The 22952-nt window shown below is 40.3% G+C and overlaps 1 protein-coding gene across 5 annotated transcripts in view; it reads left to right on the top strand.

Moving 5' to 3' along the window:
* The window catches only part of TDRD7 (tudor domain containing 7), a 73944-nt gene that overhangs the window by 49794 nt on the left and 1198 nt on the right, over positions 1-22952 (top strand). For 4 of the 5 annotated variants that reach the window (XM_002914935.4, XM_019794885.2, XM_011219348.3 and 1 more), the window contains 7 exons: positions 448-650; positions 1648-1782; positions 3526-3612; positions 10333-10467; positions 13013-13123; positions 14969-15471; positions 19603-19763. In XM_002914935.4, the coding sequence (XP_002914981.1) occupies positions 448-650; positions 1648-1782; positions 3526-3612; positions 10333-10467; positions 13013-13123; positions 14969-15471; positions 19603-19763 (1335 nt within the window). Of the gene's footprint in view, positions 1-447; positions 651-1647; positions 1783-3525; positions 3613-10332; positions 10468-13012; positions 13124-14968; positions 15584-19602; positions 19764-22952 lie in introns of those variants that run through there. The other variant, XR_004626517.1, reaches the window with a different exon arrangement.

Raw genomic sequence — 22952 nt, forward strand, 5'->3', positions numbered from 1 at the left:
AAATTTTCAATATATGTATGTTCATTTTATATGAAATAATTGTATATTAGAAGAGAATTAAAAAGGTCAAGAGTAAATTTTTAGGAAAAACATAACAAGTACATGACTGGCAGACATAATCAACTGATAGCTTCTTATATGTACTAGTCTTTTTGTTTTGAATATGTGTTTGTCTACAAAGTAAAGACCATTCTCCTAAGGTACAAATTCTGATAAGTCATCAACTTTTTAAGATTGCCTGCCTTTGCGTAATTCGCACTATAATACGTATTTTAAGACCTAAAGACGGGTAATGTGAAGAAGATTAAAAAACAAAGCTTCCCTGGAAAATTTTGTTTAAGAATTTTGTAGTAGAATCATAGGTATAATAGGTGACCAAACCAAACCCATTCAACTTAAAATGATTCTGCTAATTAAGTGGAAATTAAAATATTCATTTTTTTTCAGGGTTGGAAGTTTTAAGTGATGATCCTGATTTAGTAAAGGTGGTTGAATCTTTAACTTGTGGAAAGATCTTTGCAGTGGAAATACTTGAAAAAGCAGATATCCCGCTCGTTGTCCTGTACGACACCTCAGGAGAAGATGACGTCAATATTAATGCCACCTGCTTAAAGGCGATCTGCGACAAGTCTCTGGAGGCTCACCTTCAGGTAGCACCGTGACCACTAGAGTCCTCTGTGACACGTACTGTAGGGAAGGAAGTTATCGGAAAAGAATGTTATAAGTTTTAGGCTAGCAATAGATAGGGACATATTGCCTGTGTATGGAGGGAAAAAGGGGGGGGTGCCGGAAGGGGGGGGAAAGAAGGCCAAAACATAAACAGTCATTATTAGGAATTGGGTTTTCATTTTATATTCCACTTTCTACACTGAAATTGTATTTTATATAAAATTATTTTGCAAAGATAATAGGGGCGGATAATACAAAAGAAGGGAAAATTCGATCCATGAAGAAGTTTATTAAATTGTTAGCTTTTACAGTTTTAAAATGTGAAAAACACAAATTTCTGCAAAGAAGGAAATCTTTAAATCAATTATAGAGCAGCCACCTAAAGAATAGGATGTTAAAAATGGTCATTGTAGTTACTGTGTGGCAACATTGGGAAAACATTTGTTTAATAGGTAGAACAACAGTGAATTATCTCTATGTTATGGTTTGACTAAAAAAATGGCCAGAATGAAGCCTTTATATGATTATAATTTTTTAAAACTACTAAAATTCATGTGGCCGATAAACACAAGTTAGAAAGTAGGCTGATAATAGGATTGATTTTGTGAGAGTTTTTTTTCATTTCTGTTAATGTCGCAAAAATATGTTTTATGTAATAATGATTTCTCTAAATCAATGGGAAGAAAATAAACCAAAATGGAAGATATTCTTAGTCTTCCAGGTAATGAAATGTGGTTATATGTTACTGTATGCAAACTGTCTACTTTGTGCCCGACCCAACGATATCAGATACTCTTTTTGGAAAGAGAGGTATCCAAATGAGTTTTTCACGTTATTGTATCATCCTATCTATTATCTCCAGCTTACTTAAAAGATTTTAAAATGCAAAGACCAATGAGATTATTGAGGCAGATACCCCTTAAGTAGGTAAGAGCTGGGCTCTGTTCTCAAGCATCCTTGGTGTGTCCTTTGTTCCAGATTGACGCTATGTACACAAATGTCAGAGTGACTAATATTTGCTCTGATGGCACGCTGTACTGCCAGGTGCCTTGCAAAGGTCTGAACAAGCTCAACGATCTCCTGCATAAGATAGAGGACTACTTCCATTGTAAGGTATGGTAGAGCAACGTCCACCTCTAAAATTATTCCTAATATTGCAAACCAGGGGGGTCACTAACTAGTATAAGTGTGTGTAACTTTTGAATAGTTGAGGTAGAAGCTGGAGAATAGTGGGTAAGAGCCCCAGACTGCAGAACTTAAAAGACAAAAAAACCACTGGTTTCTGCATTATGAAATGAGGATACTAACAGCGTGCATATCCATCCATAGGCTTGACGTGAGGACTAGTGGCAAGAGCGCTTAGCGTAGAGTAAGTGCCCAGCAGCTGACAGATTTGTCATTTACAAGGTACAGTTGAGGATGCGGCAGTGCAGCTGCTTGTGACTTTGTCTGCTAGAGCCAGCTGGGTCCTCTGCCTCGGGCAAAGACAAAACCACGGGATCTAGGAGGAGAATAAAACTTCTAGGCATCACTCCCCGAGCTCTTTTTGGTCCCTGAGAACGTTCCACATTTGGTAAATGTGGTTCTGTGTTTAAATTATTAATAAGCTCCTTACCCTTTGATTCTAGTATTATTTTCTGAGTCAGGGTCTGTAGAGGCTTTGTGCCAAGGTTCTAAGGTGATGTTCTTACCTCCATTACGGTATTATAGTTATAATCCAGAATATGCTGTGGTTTTGAGTGATTAAACCCTAATACCACTTCAGTCTTGACTCCCTTGCCCCTAGAAGTGAGCCCTTCTCTCTAACCTCTGAACGTGCCTCATGGCATCATTTGCAGCGTGGTAGTTTAGCTATTTGGGTATTTGTTTGCTTTACTAGAGTGTAGGCTTCTTGAAGGCAGAGGCAGAGGCTTACCGGGTACTGGTAAGTACCTAATTCATTTAAGTACTACAGTATTTAATCTAGTGTCATACATAGAATAGGCATTCCAAAATATTTGCTGTATTGGGTTAAACTTGTATTCAGACCAGAGCCTAGAACAGAGCTATTAGATCTGTAGCTTTACCTCTTTCTGCATTCCAGATATCTTAGCAGTGTCTCAGGGCCATTACTGAAGTTTGGTTTGCTAAACTGTCTTGGAGAAATCTGAGGCATCCGGAGAAGCTGACTCCAGTGACTCATTTACATGCATGTGTTTATTACCTGTGGTGGTGAAAAGCTCTCTTGATAGTCCCTCGTGCACTGGTGGCCTGAGTGGAGACATTGCCTTTGGGGAGAGTAGAAACATTCACCCTGAGCAAGAGAGACCATGGCAGGTGCCCAGCTTCAAACTACAGCAAAGAGGAGGGCGTAGAGGTCCATGGCTGTGACTTGTTGACATTTCACTGGCACTGGTATCCGTATTTGTGCCGATAACGTTCCTTTTGTTTCAGAATGAAAATCTCACTTTGAATCTAAATGTTAAAAGTTGAAAAGAAGAGGCCTTCTGGACGGCTAGCCCGACCTCGCTTTCATCCAGGCTCTTCTCTTCTCCTTTTTGGCAGATTCATCCTCCCTCTTCATGTTTAACTGATGGCATCAGTGCCTGGATGAATCACACTGACCTGCACACTAACGTTTGTAGACACTTTAACAGGGCTGATTTATGAGCCATGTGTGAGGAGGGAGACTAGATGATGCCATCAGCAAACATCTGAGAAACAGGACAGAAGTTCCATCGCCCTCATACACGCACCACTGCGCAGTCCTCGCGGGGAGCCACCAGTCAGCCTGAGCCACAGTGATGTTTTTCTAACGGTGTAGCAATCCGCTCCTTGCTAAGGGTAATAAAAGTGTCGTGCATTTCTGTTTTGTAGCACATGACCTCCGAGTACTTCGTTTCATTACCCTTCTGTGGGAAAGTCTGCCTCTTCCATTGCAAAGGAAAATGGTTACGAGTAGAGGTAAAATCAGTCACTTGACTTCTTTTTTAAGCTTATTATGAAATATTTTATACACACAAACAAGTTTTGTAAAAAATGAAATAAGCACCCACATACTCATCACCATGTGAGAAAGAAAACATGCCCAGTATAGCTGAGGCTCCGTGTCTGCATCCCCTTCTTCTACTCCCACCCTGGGGGAGCTGCCAGCCAGCTGTGGTGCTTCTCATTCCTATTCATTTCTTTATACTTTCACTATATTTGTATTTACACATACAAATTTTTGCTACCTATATATTTTAATGTAGAGATAGTGGAAATACAGAAATGAAAATGTGTATAGAATATTTATAGTAACAGTAATAAAATATAACAACAGATAAACGTTTGTAAAATGCATGTAAATAGTAGAACGTATTGCTTCTTCTGAAACGTGCTTCTTCATTCATTATGTGTGAGATTCACGTTGGTGTGTGCAGCTCTCGTTCACTTGTTTTCACTGCTGATTGATATAATAGTGTATGAAGATGCCAACATGATCACTCCATTCTCCTGACAATGGATATTTAGATAGTTTCTAAAGTTTTGTTATGGACAGCACTGCCATAACAAGAGATATTGCCTAATTGCTCTCTCGAGTCACCCTTCCACCGGGGGTGGGGGTGTAGCCCTTTGAGAGTTCTGGCTTCTTGGGTGGGGGAGGGTCTAAGATCCTCCTTCCCTCCTGCCCAGGATGGCTTTGGCTTCAGTGTTCACCTACTCCTCTATTTCTAGTCCCTCGTAATTGTCTTATTGTCTTGAAAGCACAGTTATGAATTTGAAAAGAGGTCTGTTATATTTTATCATATATTTGTATATGTTTTTCAAAGGCGGGTTTTAGATTTTTGTGGTTGCTGTTTCTTTCTTTCTTTTCTTCTATTTTTGATATCTAGTTTATCCAGTTGATAAAATTGCAAACCTGGGTTTGATTTTTTTTTCCTTTTTTTGTCTTTGTTACAGAGGTTCTTAATCTAAATGTAAGGACCTCTACTTTAAGGGGGCAGAGGTCCTGAACCTTATAGAATTGTATGCAAATTAGGTGTGTATATTAAGTATTTTGGGGGGGACAGTATCCCTAATTTTCATAAGATTCTCAAACCCACCCCAAGATGTGAGAACTATTGCTTTATTGATTTTTTGATACTGTATATAGTAACATTTTGATAAATTAATTATACTGATTTTTCCCTTTAAGTAAAACTTTGTCATAGCTACTTTAATGAAAGCAGCAATTTTGGAATAATTTTTATCATTCATGTGAGTGTTAGAAGACTGAGATCTGAGGTTATATGACCAAGAGTTGCATATTTAACTATAAACTTCAAAAACATAACTCATTAAAAAGAACACAACATCATTTGAATTTTAAAGCTCTGTGCGTGCTGTTTAGTGTATTACATAGAAATGCACACCTATTCAATGATTTTGTTTTTCATTTTGAAGTAATTTCAGTCTTTTACACAGCTGCAAAAATAGTCCAAAGAGTTCCTGTATGTCCTTTACCTGCTGTGTCCAGTTGTTAACATATTGCATAACCATTATCAGAACCAGGAAATCGACACTGATACAATATTATTAACTAATCTGCAGACTCGACTGACCCTTCCCACATTGTCCTGCAAATATCCTCTTTCTGCTCCAGGATCCCAAGTTATAGTAATTGTCATGTCTTCTTTGTTTCCGCCAACCTGGCAGGTACTCTGGCGTTCTTTGTTGTTTGTGGCCTTTTGAAGAGCGGCAGCTTTTTTTTTTTTTTTTTAATTTCAGAGGTAGAATTTGGTGATTCATCAATTGCATATAATACTCAAGTGCCCTCCTTAATGCCAATCACCTAGTTACCCCATTCCCCTCCCTCCCCTCCAGCAATCCTCAGTTTCCTAGAATTCAGCATCTCTTATGGTTTGCCTCCCTCTCAGTTTTAATCTTATTTTATTTTTCTTTCCCTTCCCCTATGTTCATTTGTCTTGTTACTTAAATTCCACATATGAGTAAAATCATATGCTATTTGTCTTTCTCTGACTTAATTCACTTAGCGTAATACCCTCTAGTTTCATCCACATCATAGCAAATAGCAAGATTTTATTCTTTTTTTTAACTTAAGTGATTATCACTTTATTTTTTTAAATTTTTTATTATGTTATGTTAGTCGCCATATAGTACATCCTTAGTTTTTGATGTAGTGTTCCATGATTCATTGTTTGCATATAATACCCAGTGCTCCATGCAATACATGCCCTCCTTAATACCCATCACTGGGCTAGCCCAATCCCCCCCCCACCCGAAGCCCTCAGTTTGTTTCCCAGAGTCCATAGTCTCTCGTGGTTCATTCCCCTTTCTGTTTACCCCCCCTTCATTCTTCCCTTCTTTCTCCTACCGATCTCCTATTCCTGATGTTCCGTAAATGAGTGAAACCATATGATAATTGTCTTTCTCTGCTTGACTTATTTCACTTAGCATAATCTCCTCCAGTCCCATCCATGTTGCTGCAAATGTTGGGTAATCGTTCTTTCCAATGGCAGCCATCAGGAAGATTTTATTCTTTTTGATGGCTTAGTAATATTCTGTTGTATATATACACCATGTCTTCTTTATCCATTCATCTGTTAATGGACATCTGGGCTCTTTCTGTATTGTGGCTGTCATGGACATTGCTGCTATAAACATTGGGGTGCATGTGTCCCTTTGGATCACTATGTTTGTGTCCTTTGGATAAATATTGAGTGGTGCAATCCCTGGGTCGTAGGAAAGCTCTGTTTTTAGAGTAGCAGCATTTTGTAGAGCATCGGACAGCTTGAGTTTCTTCCTGTGTAGCATCAGGTTCCGCCTTTTTGGCAAAATACCTTTTCGGTGTATGTCAAATACTTTAGATAAGTATCTAGTGTTATTTTTGTTTTTCTATCAAATTGTGCATTGTTTGCCTTGGAGGTAGCAAAAGTGTTCATTCTCTTAGTGATGCGTAGAAAGTGAGGGAAGGGAGAATGATTAATGGAAAGCAGATCCTGTGTTTAAATGATGTATTTGGGGGCGCGTGGGTGGCTCAGTCGTTGGGCATCTGCCTTCAGCTCAGGGCATGATCCCGGTGTTATGGGATCGAGCCCCACATCAGGCTCCTCCGCTGGGAGCCTGCTTCTTCCTCTCCCACTCCCCCTGCCCGTGTTCCCTCTCTCGCTGGCTTTCTCTGTCAGGTGAATAAATAAAATCTTTAAAAATAAGTAAATAAATAAATGAATGATGTATTTGTTCTTGACGTTGTAACTTGTCTAAGCTCAGTTTAGTGCTTACACCTTCTGAACTTACTCCGTACATCCAGCCATCACTTCTTCCTGTTTCCTCCAAACCCACCCCGAGCGGTCTGCCTTCACCTTCTGTGCTGCCTTCGGGCAGCTCTCAGCCCCTGCTGTTTGACTTCCGCCTGCTCTCTGACAGCCTGTTCTTGCAGCAGCAGCTTAGCTACACAATTCAACCAGTGTCCTCAGGTATCCTCTGACCAGGCCTCTGGGCTGCACTAACAGTGTTGAGACTTCAAATTCCCTTCTTACTAAATGGTATCAGATCCTCCTAATTTTCCTCAGGGTGTTCTAATGGTTGCTTCCCCTCTTTTCACCCAAACCTGCCCCCCACCTGCACTCTGCAGCCTCAGTGTCGGTGCCCCCCCAACTCCTGTCCCACCTCACGGTTCTTCTCAGCCTCTGCGTCCTTCTAGGCAATACCATCCTGTTGGTTCAGTTACCTTCTTGGTCCTCATGACTCCCCAGTTTGTTTTCCAGCCCTTGATGAGGCTCAGATTTAGGCAAAAGCCAGCCTAATTGTCCATCTTGCAAACTCCTCAAGCTCTGTAAGTCTGAAACCAAAATTACCTTTCCCCATCCTTGTCTTCCTCCTATGTCTGTGTTTTGGTGGCACCTGCATTCGTGCAACCATTCAGCTGCTCCTCAAGAGTCGTCCTCACCGCCCAGTGTCACTAATCACCAAACCCTGCATTTTCACAGCTTTGTCGTTTCTTGCTTAGATCGCTGCAGTACCATAGGGTTCCTCTTTCTTTACCCTTGTCTTCCTCCATTTGAGCTCCATGCCACTAGCGGGAGTGACCCAACATATAAATAATAGCAAATAATCCAACCTTTAATGAGGCTTATTCTTTCCCAGACACACAAAAAAATGTTTTAAGTATAACTGATTTCACTTAATCTTCACAAAGCCCTATGATCCCCTCCTTACTGATGAGGAACATAATTCAGCTAGAAAGTACGAGCTGAGATTAAAACCAAATCTATCTGATTCCAAAGCCCTCACCCAGTCTTACCACCAACAATACATGGTCTCTTATAAAGACCACCATCTCATTCTTCTCCTTAAGATGTGGCATTGGCTTCTTCTCATCTACAGGGCAAAGTCTGGTTCTTTAAGACATAATGTCTGGCTGTCCAGGACCTTGCCTTTACCTTTCTCTCAGCCTCATCTCCTGCCTTGCCCTGCCTCTCACTTTACATTCCAGCATAACCAAAATGCTTATAGCCCCCACATGTAACAAATACATATGTATTGCCCATCCTTTTCCCCTGCATTTGAAATGTTCAGATTAGCTCCTAACTAGACTCTTACCAACCTAGTTTACTCCTATTCATCATGTAAAGTCCAGCTGAAATTGTGATATTTATGAAATTTTAATTTGTGAGAAAGGAAATACAAATGTCCAATAGGTATGATTATTTCTTAAAAGAGCAAAAATTTACACAGTTATCTAGCCAAAGGGTTTGTTAGGTAGGACACAACGTACCTGTATGATAGAACTATATAATAGAACTATATAAGATAATGACATGAAGTATTTTTGAGACATTTAGTGAAAAGTAGCCAATTATGAAATAGTATATGTAAATATGTTCTAATTTTTATAAATCCAATTCTTTATAAATGTATGGATAAAAGACTAGAAGGAAAATTGTAATCTATTGTAGATTATAAGTGATTTTCATATCATTCTTTTAAGTACCTAAATTTTCTATGATAAAGGCATTTTACTAATATAAGAAGAAAAAAGGACATTTTAAAGGAAAGTACCAATTCTAGGCATTCCCTCCTCCTGAAAACTTCACCTAACATCTACTTCCTGGCTGGGTCAGGTACCCATTCTCTATGTTCTCATAGTGCCTTGTGCATAACTTTATTATTGCCCTACTACATTATAATCTGATTATATATTTGTGTCATCATCTCTTATGAGACCAGGAGCTCTTTGAGATGGGCAAGTATATGGATCTGCCCAGTTATGCCTGGTTATAAGAAGCATTAAATACACACCAACCATACCAATATATGTGTTCAGTATATATGTTTGAATAAAAAAATACATTTTAAGATATTGTTGAAATACTGTTTGTGTTTATCATCATTTTAGGAGATTAAAAAGTTATGCTATTATATTGATAAAGCATTTACTGGAGCAATAGGAAAAGGCTTTACTTTTGGTATGTCTGACTTCCATGCCAAGAGTGGTCCAGTTCTTCCTGACAGTCACATACCGAAAGCACCACCATTCTTAAGGTGGCAGTGAGAGCAGTTGTAGGCACAAAGTCCCTGCCCACATAACCATCCCGATGGGGCTGTATTTGGCCAATGCTAACTATATTCAATAATAGCAGATACCACAAAGTCTTATTAAGGGAAGTTTGGGCATTTAAATATACACCCAGAATCTTACATTGTAATGTTGCCATTTGATCAGAGATAGGTAATTATTGCTTTGACTCAGTATGTCATTTTCTCATTTTTTAACTATTAATTTGGACTTATTTTACCTCTCCATGTTTTTCTGAGTTTCAATTTCTTAGGACAAATGATAAAAATTGTCAGTGGGCTTTCTGGTAAAGCTATAAAATGCCAAAATATGTTATGATTTAAAAATATATAATATTTACCTATTACAAGGAAACTTCTGTGTCTGAATTCTTTCTATTCTTTATTTCCTCATTGCTAAGACACAATAGTTTTTTTCTCATATTTTAATATTTTGGAGAACAGACTGCAGCTTTAATCAATATATAATGATGTATCAAATTATTTTATAATCAATAATGTCCTAGAATTGAAAACATAGTAAATATTACCATATTTGTACATTTTATTGTTATTGTTGGTTTAGTGATTACTACTGATTAAATTATTTAACAACTCAATGTTAAAATCAAATATATTCTAAAAGATTACCTATTTGGTAAATAAGTACATTTTAAAATAAGAAAACTTAAAATCAGAGAAAGACAGTTATCTATGATCTCACTCATACGTGGAATTTAAGAAACAAGGCAAAGGGGAAAAGAGGAAAAAATTAAACAAGATGAAACCAGAGAGGGAGACAAACCATAAGAGACTCTTAATCATAGGAAACAAACTGAGGGTTGCTGGAGGGAAGGGTGGTGGGAGGATGGGGTAGCTGGGTGATGGACATTAAGGAGGACAGGTGATACAATGAGCACTGGGTGTTACATAAGACTGACAATCACTGACCTCTACCTCTGAAACCAATAATACATTGTATGTTAATTCGTTGAATTTAAATTTAAAAATAAGAAAACTTAATTAACATTGATAGCCTTTGTTGCTTCTTATATGCATATTAGAGTTCTACAAAATGTAATTGCACAGAAGTGTTTTGGCCTTTCGGATATGCTTATAACTTAGCCAACATTTGTCTCATTGCAGATCACGAACGTTCACAGCAGCCGGGCTCTTGATGTTCAGTTCCTGGACTCTGGCACCGTGACATCTGTGAAAGTGTCTGAACTCAGGGAAATTCCCCCTCGGTTTCTACAGGAAATAATCGTGATACCACCTCAGGTACTATATGCTGCAAGCCTGGGAGATTGGCTGGAAGAGATTTGGCTGTATTGGTAATCGTGTTGTGCCATGCCCCATCAGTTTTGATCTTGATGTTGAGCGAAGTCCGAGTTTGTAACAAAATTGGAAATGGTCCAGATGTTGTTGTTCACTGGTTTTCAGATGTAAAATTTGGCCGCCTCAGACAAGAAGACCAGTCAAACTTTCAGAATATTGTTTGATGAATGTTTTTATCAAGTATGGCGCGTCATTAGGCTAAGTTGTCCAGTTAGAGATTCCATTTTAATAATTAGATGCCAGTGCTGACTTCTACACAGCTGCAAGATCTTATAAGTAAATACTTACTTCCAGAGTTCTTAGTTTAATTAAGTAGCCATTCTCTTAAGAAATCTATTTATATTCAACCATTTTCTTATATGACTTTTCCCCCATTGAGTAAAAAGATTAATTTCTGCCTAACCTTCCTCTACTAATAAAAATTCAGATAGTAAGAATTTTTGCATTATTTTGAATTAAAATTGTTAAAAACTATTTCCTGCCTTTAGGGGAAGTAGAGGATTTTGTACAGAAATTAGTAATTGTTTGCATAAAATTATTCAACAATCTATCATTTCAAAAGGCCACTTGGCTTATATTTGCCAGAAGATACCTTATACCATCAAAATTCAGTGAATAAAAAGTGCTTGACCATAATTATCATGGCTTTTGTATCTTCTCTCACTCCTGTCACCACTCCCTTTCCTAAAATGACTATTAAGAAAGGCTGTTGAGCTTGGTTCAAGCCAATTTTCAAAATCACATTAACTTTTGTTGCTCAGCCATAATACTGAACATTGTTGAATATGCCACTTTCACTTGATAACACCCTGGTCTCTGTTCCCCTTGTTAGAACATCCACCCAGGGCCAATTTTACCTGGAAAAGGTTCCCCGGATGGAGGGGAAAGGACATCCATTCCTCTGCCTCTGTCAGAAGGCTGCATAATCGTACTTTCTTTGTTCTACGGTATTAAAAGGCACTCCAAATTTTTTGTTCTATTAATCCTGTCTAGATTTGTTATTTCATAGATAGGAAGTTGGGGGAACCTTAAGAGCCAGCTGGGCCAAGCCTCTGGCTGACAACATCTCCCCAAGAGGTCTAAGTCAGAGTAGCAAACTGATGGCCTGTCGACCAAAGCTGACCCATAAATACTGGGTTTGGGCTCTTGGCTGTTACAGTGCTTGAAACTGTGAATTGGTAACCAAGATTTAAAACTCAGAAAATTTCACACAAAAATCCTGACTTCCAGCTTCTCCTGACAAACTAGAAAATCGGACTATATTGAGCACTCTTCCTTATGGGACCGTGCTCTGTGGGAGCTTGGGCAGTGGCATTCTGCTTTGCAGGGCCCTGCTCTCCAGCGTGCTGGCTCCGTCTGGTCCATCTGGCTCCCTCATTGCCGCCTGACCCTGGCAGGCACGAAGAGCATGCTCTCTCTGCTCTAAGTGACCTCCTCCCCACCAAGAAAGATACCTCATCCAGGGGGCACAGTGAGAGACCTGAGCCCCAGAAGGAGAATGGGACTCAGGGAGGAGAGACGGAGTCCAGGAATCCTGGAACTGGGTTTCTTCCCATTCACAAAATTGCCTAAAACAATTCAAGGCTTCCATGAGACAGAAGGGAGTCCCTAAGGTCACCTTTTACTCCCTGCTGTAGCCATTCTACAGAAGTTTGTGCAGTGATGGTGGGAGGTAAAAGGCATTGGGGGAAATGAGGCATTTAGGTATCTATGAATTTCAGTTTTTCTTATCCTCCTTAACTCTCACTACAACCTCCTTCCAAAGGGGACCACAAATGTCTGGCACCAAAATGTACTCAGGGACTGCTGAATGAAGCATGTCAGCCTCTGAAAAGATTTTTTTTTGAAGATTTTATTTATTTATTCGACAGAGATAGAGACAGCCAGCGAGAGAGGGAACACAAGCAGGGGGAGTGGGAGAGGAAGAAGCAGGCTCATAGCGGAAGGAGCCTGATGTGGGGCTCGATCCCATAACGCCGGGATCACGCCCTGAGCTGAAGGCAGACACTTAACCACTGTGCCACCCAGGGGCCCCTCTGAAAAGATTTTTGCAATCAGAGTCATTTCATCCAAATGACACTTCACTTTTTTTCAGTTGCACTTAGAGGGAAGACCTAAATATAAGTCCCAAACCTGTCTTCACAGCTTTGTGATCCGATGTAAGTTAGTCTCTCTGATTCCATTTCACCATCTGTAAAGTGGGGTCACAACATTGGCCCGTCATGCGGAAGTGTGGTAGGATAAGTATGTGAAGTGCCTGGTGTAAGCCCTGGGTAGTAACAGGAGTAAAGACAGCAGAGGTAAAGGAAGCAGAGCCAGGAACACAGCAGATGCTCCAGCCCAAGAGCTCGATGGTCGTTAGTAGCTATTGCCGTTGCTGGCTTTCTATCTTAGCAACATCTGACTTAGAGGAAAATAACATTGACGGTACTTATCAGTATCTATTTTAAGATGGCGTGTTTCCTTTTCCATCATGTTTTCTTTCCAGGCTATAAAGTGCTGTTTAGCAGATCTTCCACAGTCTATTGGCATGTGGACACCAGATGCTGTGCTTTGGCTGAGAGATTCTGTTTTGAATTGCTCGGACTGTAGCATTAAGGTTAGTTCTCTTGATACATTTGGAAAGGGAGCTGTAAGCCAGAAGGGCTCATTTGTTTTTCTGTGAAAGAATTTTATTTTACCACAAACTGGTGCTTTCGGATCTGACACACTTTCATAGTTAAGAGATTGGTTACACGTGTGATAAGATATTTCATGGTTTGATTTTTATTTAAGAATTTATCCTTTATCTCCAATATTATTTTTAAGCCCTTTATATAATTTTTCCACTATTAATAAGGGAACAGAGATAGTTCTCTGCTCCTATTTTGCTCCATGATAAAGAATTAAGTTCCAACAGAGGGACCATCTATCTCTTGATAAATGTTTCTAAAGATCACTTAAATAGTCTTCTATTTATTTTTTTTCTTAAGTAGAATGGCTTATAAGCAAATCATTTGCTTATAATCCTGTTTTCTGCCTCTTAAAGTTTACTTAAACTGATTTATTTCATAAGCTCCTATTTCTTTTTCTGTACTTTTCACCTTTGTATCAAAAACATTGCTCTTATTTAAAAGAATAGAAATGTAAGATATTTCTCTGTTTTAACTAATGAAAGCAATGTTATTTTACATAAGCATTTAACAATGAAATGCCCTTGAGAAATATCTTTATGAAAATCTCTAAATTATTCTAGCTTACATCGATTTTCTTATGTTTATACAATTATACAATTATGACCATTTTATGTTCTTCAATTGCCACATGATAAGGAATATTGTTTCTCAGCTCTGATTTCAGATCTTAAAGCCAGAGTATTGCGTACTCAATAAAAATGTTTTTTAATGGTTGATTTTTGAAATGACACTTCTGTATCATAAATATAAAATTAAATTAGCAGTTGTTCATTCATAGCACTTTGAAGTGCTAATTAATTTAAATAGATTCATCTTGCTAGGAGAAATATTTTTAAGTAAATTAGTACAGATAGATTGCCTTGTCACCCTGTCTCAGACCTCTATTCCTGCCTTTCATTCCCAGCCCTATTTGGTAAGAGGTCGATGTGGCTGAAAGCATCTCATTTTTGTCATTCCCAGTGTAAATGAGAAGAGCTGGTAAGAATTACCAGGCACCCAGCCCTTTAGGACACACAGCTGTACAATCCCAGTTGTCAGTCTATGGGGTTTCCATACAACACTCACCCCTCTGGCAGAAAGAAGTAGTCAGGTAGACAAAGGTCTCCTGGACAAAAGGGCAAAGCTGTAATTTTGGCCTATTCAGTGCAGCTTTTTTCTGCTTTTTCTCCTTAGGTTCCCTCCCTCCCATGTAACTGGGGAGGGGGGCAAAGGGTGAGGGAAGATATATTAAGACCAAATAAGGCATTTGGACCGGAGGTCCCCAAGAGTATGGTGAATGCCAAAGCTTTAGCCTTTGCTTCCCAGTGTGAGGGTGCAGCAGCCTGGGTGGAACGCATGGACCGTCTTGCCATTCTTGTCATTAGTTTTCATTGTTGAAGCTGGGAGATGAGCACATGAGGGGTCATCATTACTGTTCTTTTTACTTTGAGTGTTTTTAAATGTCATTAATTTTTTAAAAAAAGCTTTTAATCATGATATGTAGACTCCATCTCAGTGATAATGATACAAGGTATCCTCAGTCTTTAGAGGCCAATAAAGTTTTCATTTCCATAAGCCAGCTGCTGGCATCTAGACTCTTTGGACTTAAGAGCCTAGTCACTACTACAGCTGTGATAGATAACTTATCTTACCTTAAATAAAATGAATTTTACCAAGTTGGGGTTTCTTGCAAAATACCATGTTTTAATATTTAAGGTTAATATTATAACTGCCTCTTGGAATTCAATGTGAACTTGGATTTGTAGAAATTCCTTGTGTGTTTTCCAAAGGTTACAAAAGTGGACGAAACCAGAGGGATCGCACATATTTATTTATTTACCCCCAAGAACTTCCCCGATCCTCACCGCAGTATCAATCGCCAGATTACCAACGCGGACTTGTGGAAGCATCAGAAGGATGTGTTTTTGAGTGCCATATCCAGTGCAGCTAGCTCTCCCAACAGCAAAAGTGGTGGCACCCCCATTCCAGGCAACAGTGGAGAGAATTTCAGAAAGAGCATCACAGATGCCATCAAGAAGTCCGTGGTGGACCACAGCAGCTCCTTCTCCATGCAGGAACTGCCACCTCCTGTCCACCTGTCGAAGCCAGGGGAGCACATGGATGTGTACGTGCCTGTGGCCTGTCACCCAGGCTACTTTGTCATCCAACCCTGGCAGGAGATACACAAGCTGGAAGTTCTGATGGAAGAGATGATTCTGTACTACAGTGTGTCTGAGGAGCGCCACGTGGCCGTGGAAAAAGACCAAGTGTATGCTGCGAAAGTGGAAAATAAGTAGGTCCTTGGACAAAGCATTTTATTCTACTAAGAAAAATGTGTAGAGTGATACCAAGAGTCCTTAATCCCTGCAGGGGGACTTTGAACTGCACAAATGGAAATTTTGAAGGTGAAACGAGACTAATGAATTATGCCCTTTTAAAATATTTGAAATGATGTCATTTATCTAAAAATCTAGTGACCGTATATTAAATTCCTGTTAAAACCTAATTATATCTAAAATGAGAGTTTAAATGTTTTTTCTACCTTTCTGTTAGACAAAATACTGTTTATTCAGAAAATAACTTTTTAAATTGAATGACTTTTAAATTTTAAGAACTAAATGCTTATTGTAGAAAATTTAGAAAATACAAAAAAGCATAAGAAAATCAGCCAAACAGACATAACCTTTGTTAAACCACTTATGTATTTCTTCTAGTTCTTTTCTATACATATTCATACAATTAGTATAGTATTATTATATATAATTCTACACCTACTTTTTTCATTTCACATAATCCTGGGAACATTTTTCCATGTGATAAAATTTCTTCATAAACATGTTTAATGGCTGAATAATAGTCCATCATATGGAGAAATCATAATTTACTTACTGTTCTCTTATGTAGGTTTTTTTTTCTCCTAGATGTTTCACTATTGTAAATAACAATGAACATAAATCTTTGTTCCAATCTCAGATTATTTATTTCTGAGGTAGATTCCTAGAAGAGAGATTACTTGTTTAAAGATTACGAGATTCTTGACAGACGTGGGCCGTTGCTCCGAGAGCCGGCGCCGCCTTCTATGCGGTGCCGCAGGGCGTCGCTCACCGCTCCGGCCTTTGGACCGCGAGAACCGGTCCTCATTTGTGTAGCACTGTCGTCCGTTTTCTCCCAGTTCACATGCGGACCCACACCCTCCCTTCCTGAAGCCCTGCAGTAGTGCTGGTTCCGACCCAGGGAAGCCCAATCACGACCCTGCGTGCGCTACAAGGTCATAAAAGCCCTGGAAGAAGGAACAGCTTACCTGCGTCCAGCTCCCTTGCCAGCTCTCTCAGGGGAAGTGACCACACTTCCTTGATGATGCCACACGCAAAGAAGTGTTCCCAACAACACACGCACTCACACACACACACACACACACCCCAGAACTCAGTTTAAAAGGTTAAACTGCTTCTGTTTTCTTTTTTATACAATGCTTTTGTTCGTTTCTAAGACATCAAGCATTGGCATTTATAAAAATTTTCTTGAGAGGAAAAACCTAATTTTTAACTCTTAAGAGTGAAAAGTATCATAGCTCTTATTTTAAAAACCATTCAGCTTCTATGTCACAAGGTTTTCATCTTCAAAAAAACCATTTTTACTGTTATGTTATTTACAACCATAAGCACGCGTGGGTTTAATTGCAGCCAGGAACATCATTTGTATAAATTGCCCTCATCGGAACTCGTCACAGAATAATTTAATCACGGTTGAAATGAAACTAATGTTAACTGTTATCTGAGGGGCAGATCAATGGTGATTAGCAGTGAGGAGGGCAAGGCTTGTGTGGGGCAGGAGAACCCCTTAACGGGAGACCCATAGTGTGACGCTTCGGACTGGGCCCCCTCCCCACAGGGGTCCAACAGTCCTGTCAGGGCTCTGGGACTTTAACCAGCTAATTTGTCTCTAGATCATCAAAGATGTCTTACATATGAGAACAGATTATCCAATATTTTCTTAAACTTCATGAACTCAATCAGTGTAAAGTGTAAAGAGTTTCTATCTTGCCTATACCCCAGGACTATTTACTAAGCCCTGTTCCCAACTGTGGTAAATTAAGGCTTAGGAATTTCAGATACACTGTTGATCACAGTGGTTTCCAAGTCCATCTTGGCTAAGAATAGCCAAAATTCTCCTTCTTCACCCCAGACATCCTGAATCAGAATCTCGGGGGGGGGGTAGATCTCCAGAATCAGTGTTTTTAAAAAACCCTCCAGATGATTCGCAAGCAGCCTTGCCCTGAAATTGGTAATCTAGTCCAAATAGAAGCCTTTATTTAAGCTATTAGTGTTGAAAATTAAAAGCTGCAGAGAAGCAGGACATACAAGACTTCTGCTAGCTCTTCCCTCGATGCTCTGTCCCTCTTTTTTTTTTAAAGATTTTTATTTATTTNAAAGCTGCAGAGAAGCAGGACATACAAGACTTCTGCTAGCTCTTCCCTCGATGCTCTGTCCCTCTTTTTTTTTAAAGATTTTTATTTATTTATCAGAGAGAGAGACAGCCAGCTAGAGAGGGAACACAAGCAGGGGGAGTGGGAGAGGAAGAAGCAGGCTCCCAGCAGAGGAGCCCGATGTGGGGCTCGATGTGGGGCTCGATCCCAGACTGCTGGGATCACGCCCTGAGCCGAAGGCAGGCGCTTAACGCCTGAGCCACCCAGGCGCCCCATCTGTCCCTCTTAATTACACACTTCAAGAGTAGACCACCAGCATTTGCCCTGTACAATTTAAAGACAATGCTATAGGTGGAAACCAAATATTTTTATATCCTTTTGCACTTTCACAAATTTAGCAACCTGAACCGAACTGGCACTTCTACATATGAAAATTTCTCTTTAATTTGGTCTGATGTGCTTATATTTACACAGCTTATCTTCATTTTAATAATAATTATAATGATGATGTTGGCTACCATTTGCCAAGCACCTGTGATGTGCCCAGTCACGTGCTAGGCACTTTATATATATGCTTTCTGCAAGTGAATTAAAATTAAATATTGCACATGAGATAACTGAGGCTCCGAGAGGTTAAATAGCCAAGGTGACAAAGCTGGAATGTGGCCCCAGGGGGACTCCAGCCCAAGTCTGTTGGTCGCCGAAGTTCATATACTTGTTATGAAACTTTAGTGTGTCCCTGTTGTCTCTGTGACTCATAGATTATTGCTTGCTGCACTGTGGGCTTATCCGCAGGTTCTGGAGTTTCTTCCCAAAACCCCCAATTACTAGCGTCCAAAATTGGCCTTTTTGTGGCTTTCTTACAAGAGTTCACCTTACAGCAGCTCTGGGGGTTTTCTGGACCCATTCTCCACCAGTGTGCTGGAGAATCGGTCCAGTCTGGCCAGCCCCAGCCCAGCAGTGTGTTTCAGGGAAGCTCCTGCTGTTGCACTGGGCTTGGGGCTTATAGCTAATAACCCTGTTTCAGAGGGTGACTGGGTCTGCAATCCAAGGCAGAGCCCGACTCACACCATGCAGGAGTGGAGGCTGCCTCCATAGACGCTTACATTTTAGATGTTACAATCTTCCTTTCCTTAGTGTAGTAATACTCTTCAATCATGTAATCAAGACTCCAGGACTAAGCTTTTCTAATTGTAATGACGATGAATGTAGGCCCAGAGGAGAAAAGTACATTCATGTGAATTTCTTTCTGGCACCTCGAATTCCAGATCTGAAACCATGTTCTTCTTCCCCACACTCTTCTATCCTCTCCAGGTTCTTTATTCTGGGCAGTGGCCTGGACTTTGTGTTTTGTTTTATTTTGTTTTCCAGTGTCCTCACTTGGCATAACTAAAATTGTCACCTTTGCTTTCAGAATGTTTTGTAATCTTTTCCCACATTCTCTCCCGAGTCTGATTTCCTCTTCCTTCACACGTTCCTCCTCCTTGCTCTGCTGTGGTGTTTGCTGCACACCCAGTTGCCATGCCCTGTAGAATCTTCTGTGCTTTTTCTTCTCATGCATGTCTTCAGCCTAGCCTGGTTCCGCTTGCCTCCCTCTGCCCATCTTCCACACACGTCCCTTGTCTCAGACCTGCTGCCGCCTCTGTCTCCCTGTCAGAGTGAAGGGATCTCCTTGTCTTGTCCCAGTCAGCCTCCATCCGCGTCTGCTTACTGCTGGTTGCTGGTTTCTGTGCTTGGTCTCCTGCCCTAGCTCCACCAGGCCTGTAAATGGGGGTTGAGTGAACAGACTCCATCAAGTGCGCCAGTGGCAAAGCAGAGAATAGTAACCTTTGGGGTAAGAAGAAGCAATCTCTTTAAAAAACCTCAATGAAGGAACAGTTCCATATTCCAATAAACATCATTTACATTAATTTTTCTTTTTTATCATACATTGTTACCCATAAAGCAGATGTTGACTTTATGTATTTTTCCTTCCTTTTCAATCCAATGCACGTCTAGGTGGCACCGGGTGCTTTTAAAAGGAATCCTGACCAACGGATTGGTGTCCGTGTATGAGCTGGACTATGGCAAGCACGAACTCGTCAACATAAGGAAGGTGCAGCCCCTGGCAGACGTGTTCCGGAAGCTGCCCTTTCAAGCCGTCACAGCTCAACTTGCAGGTAATTTCTACAGGATTCAAACTCGTGCCACCACACAGTGTGTAGTGTCATTTTGTCCTGGGCACTCAGAGAGCACACGGTCACTGGCCCTATTGAGGTAACTTTTTATTTCCTTTGGCAAACAACTTCCTGGCCCTACTGGAAGTAATTTTTAATCATCTCTCGTCATCATGCCCTCCTACCGTATCTGCTGCTTTTATTTTTCCGTGTTCCTTTCTGTCCGTGGTCTCGTGTAGCGGTGTATCCCTAAGCCTGTCATCTTAGCACGGGGATGGACTTGCATCCTGCTTTCTTCTTTTTTAGCATTTTTTTTTGGTCCTAACTACTTTTTGAGTGTCTTGATAATGATTTTTAATTGCTGCAAAAGATTCTGTCTAATCAATATTTCCCTTTTGTTAAGGATTTAGGTCATTTGTACTCTTACTGTAATATTATGAGAACACCTGCAGCTGCGTGTACTAGCCAATACAAACACAAAAGCAACAACCAATAAGAGGAGCACACTGCTCAATTAATATGACAACATTGTATAAATTATAATGCAAATACATAGTAGGTTTCCGCAATGAGAAAACATTCCTAGGTCACAGACCAAGTGAGTTTCCAGTTGCATTGCATTTGACAGCATGCAAGTCTGTGGTTTCACCACATTCATACAGCCTATTGACTATTATTATTAAAATCTGAGGGTTTGGGGCTGCATGGGTGGCTCAGTCAGTTGAGAGTCCACCTGGTGATTTCCACGCAGGTCAGGATCTCATGGGTTGTGAGATCAAGTCCCGCCTCGGGCTCCACACTCAGCGGGGAGTCTGCTTGAGATTCTTTCCTCCTGCCCCTCCCTGACTTGCACATGCATGTTCTCTCTCTCTCTCAAATAAATAAATATTTAAAAAAAAATAAAAATAAAAAACATCTGAGGATGCAAGTTAGTAGGTATACAGGGGTACTTGTTTAAAATATTGTCCAGTTAGGTTTTTGTGACAGCCGTACAAATGCGGGCGGCTCGTCCGTGTGCGTTCCACCGGGGGTAGCACGCACGGTTAGGTGCAGCGTCACCCAGAGGCCCATCAGCATTCGCAAAGAGCGTGGAGGCCAAAGGGCTGAGGGATGCAGACCTCCAGCCATCCGGGGGCTCTCTGTGGCCTGTCGTGCTGGGATATGGGGGGTTGTGACCCCATGGTGCCACCCTGATTCCTTACCGCGGCTCATCCCATACATTTAGTACAGTAACAGAAGTGATCTGATCTCAGAAATGACAGGAATTATGTATATAGATTTTTTCTTTTAATTTTTGGCCAGCTTTTATTGATGATATTGATATCTATATATAGTGTTATTTTGAAGTATTTTTCAGTTTCTTTGTGTCTCCTTCTGCTAGATTTCAGAGGAAATGCCCATGGTAGGTAGATAGGAACCAAAAATGGCATTTTGCAGATGAACATGGCTACCACTGAACTGCTTTGAAATCACACAGAGTTTCTTCAGATTTAATGATCACATTTCTTTATTTTGAGTTTCGAATGTTCGGGTTTTGCTAACAACACGTGTTGTTAAGCATGACAGTCAAACTGTCGAGAGAGGGCATCTCTGTGAGGAACAAGTACATGGCACCCTCGTCCCCATCGCCAGCACCGCGGCTCACAGTCACCGGAGCTCACTGTGTGCAAAGGCCTCCACCAGCCACTCCATTTCATTGACTTCTCCCCCACAGCAGGAGGGTTATGTGCTGTTCTGTTGCTATTTTTTTTAAATAATTATTTATTATGTTAATCACCATATAGTACATCCCAAGTTTTTGATGTAGCATCCATGATTCATTACTTGCATGTAACACCCAGTGCTCCATGCAATACGTGCCCTCCTTACTACCCATCACCAGTCTATCCCAATCCGCCACCCCCTCCCCTCTGAAGCCCTCAGTTTGTTTCCCAGAGTCCACAGTGTCTCCTGGTTCATTCCCCCTTCTGTTTACCCCCCCTTCCTTCTTCCCTTTCTTCTCCTACCGATCTTCCTACTTCTTATATTCCATAAATGAGTGAAACCATATGATAATTGTCTTTCTCTGCTTGACTTATTTCGCTTAGCATTATCTCCTCCAGTGCCGTCCATGTTGCAGCAAATGTTGAGAACTCGTTCTTCTGATAGCTGAGTAATATTCCATTGTATATATGGACCACAGCTTCTTAATCCAGTCATCTGTTGAAGGGCATCTCGGTTCCTTCCACGATTTAGCTATTGTGGACAATGCTGCTATGAACATTGGGGTGCATATGGCCCTTCTCTTCACTATGTCTGTATCTTTGGGGTAAATACCCAGTAGTGCAATGGCTGGGTCATAGGGTAGCTCAATTTTTAACTTTTTGAGGGATCTCCACACTGTTTTCCAAAGTGGCTGTACCAACTTGCATTCCCACCAACAGTGCAGGAGGGATCCTCTTTCTCCACATCCTCTCCAACATTTGTTGTTTCCTCCCTTGTCAATTTTTGCCATTCTAACTGGCGTAAGGTGGTATCTCAATGTGGTTTATTTGAATTTCCCTGATGGCTAATGATTTTGAACATTTTTTCATGTGTCTGTTAGCCATTTGTATGTCTTCATTGGAAAAGTGTCTGTTCATATCTTCTGCCCATTTTTTGATTTATTTGTTTCTCGTGTATTGAGTTTGAGAAGTTCTTTGTAGATCTTGGATCCAGTCTTTTATCTGTAGTGTCATTTGCAAATATCTTCTCCCATTCCATGGGCTGCCTGTTAGTTTTTTTGACTGTTTCCTTGGCTGTGCAGAAACTTTTTATCTTGACGAAGTCCCACAAGTTCATTTATTCTTTTGTTTCTCTTGCCTTTGGAGATGTGTCATGAAAAAAGTTGCTGTGGCCGATGTCAAAGAGGTTGCTGCCTATGTTCTCCTCTAGGATTTTGATGGTGTTGCTATTAACCCGCTTCAGGAAATAGCAGCTTGGAGGCTGCTCTAGGCTCCTCTTGTTCTCAGAGAACACAGCCACTCACTATATGGATAGCAGGTCTGTTAAATTAGGTGTGAAACTCCCAGACCTTCATCACTATGGGACATCACTTATAGTTTCTGTAATCTAGTATATGTGGACTTAATTCATGTTAGTTTACTAATATTTTTTGAAAAACACATATTCTTAATTTTGCTTTAAAACCTAAATTAGAATTCTAACTTAGAG

Source organism: Ailuropoda melanoleuca, chromosome 7 (assembly GCF_002007445.2).
Source record: "Ailuropoda melanoleuca isolate Jingjing chromosome 7, ASM200744v2, whole genome shotgun sequence".
NCBI lineage: Eukaryota > Metazoa > Chordata > Mammalia > Carnivora > Ursidae > Ailuropoda > Ailuropoda melanoleuca.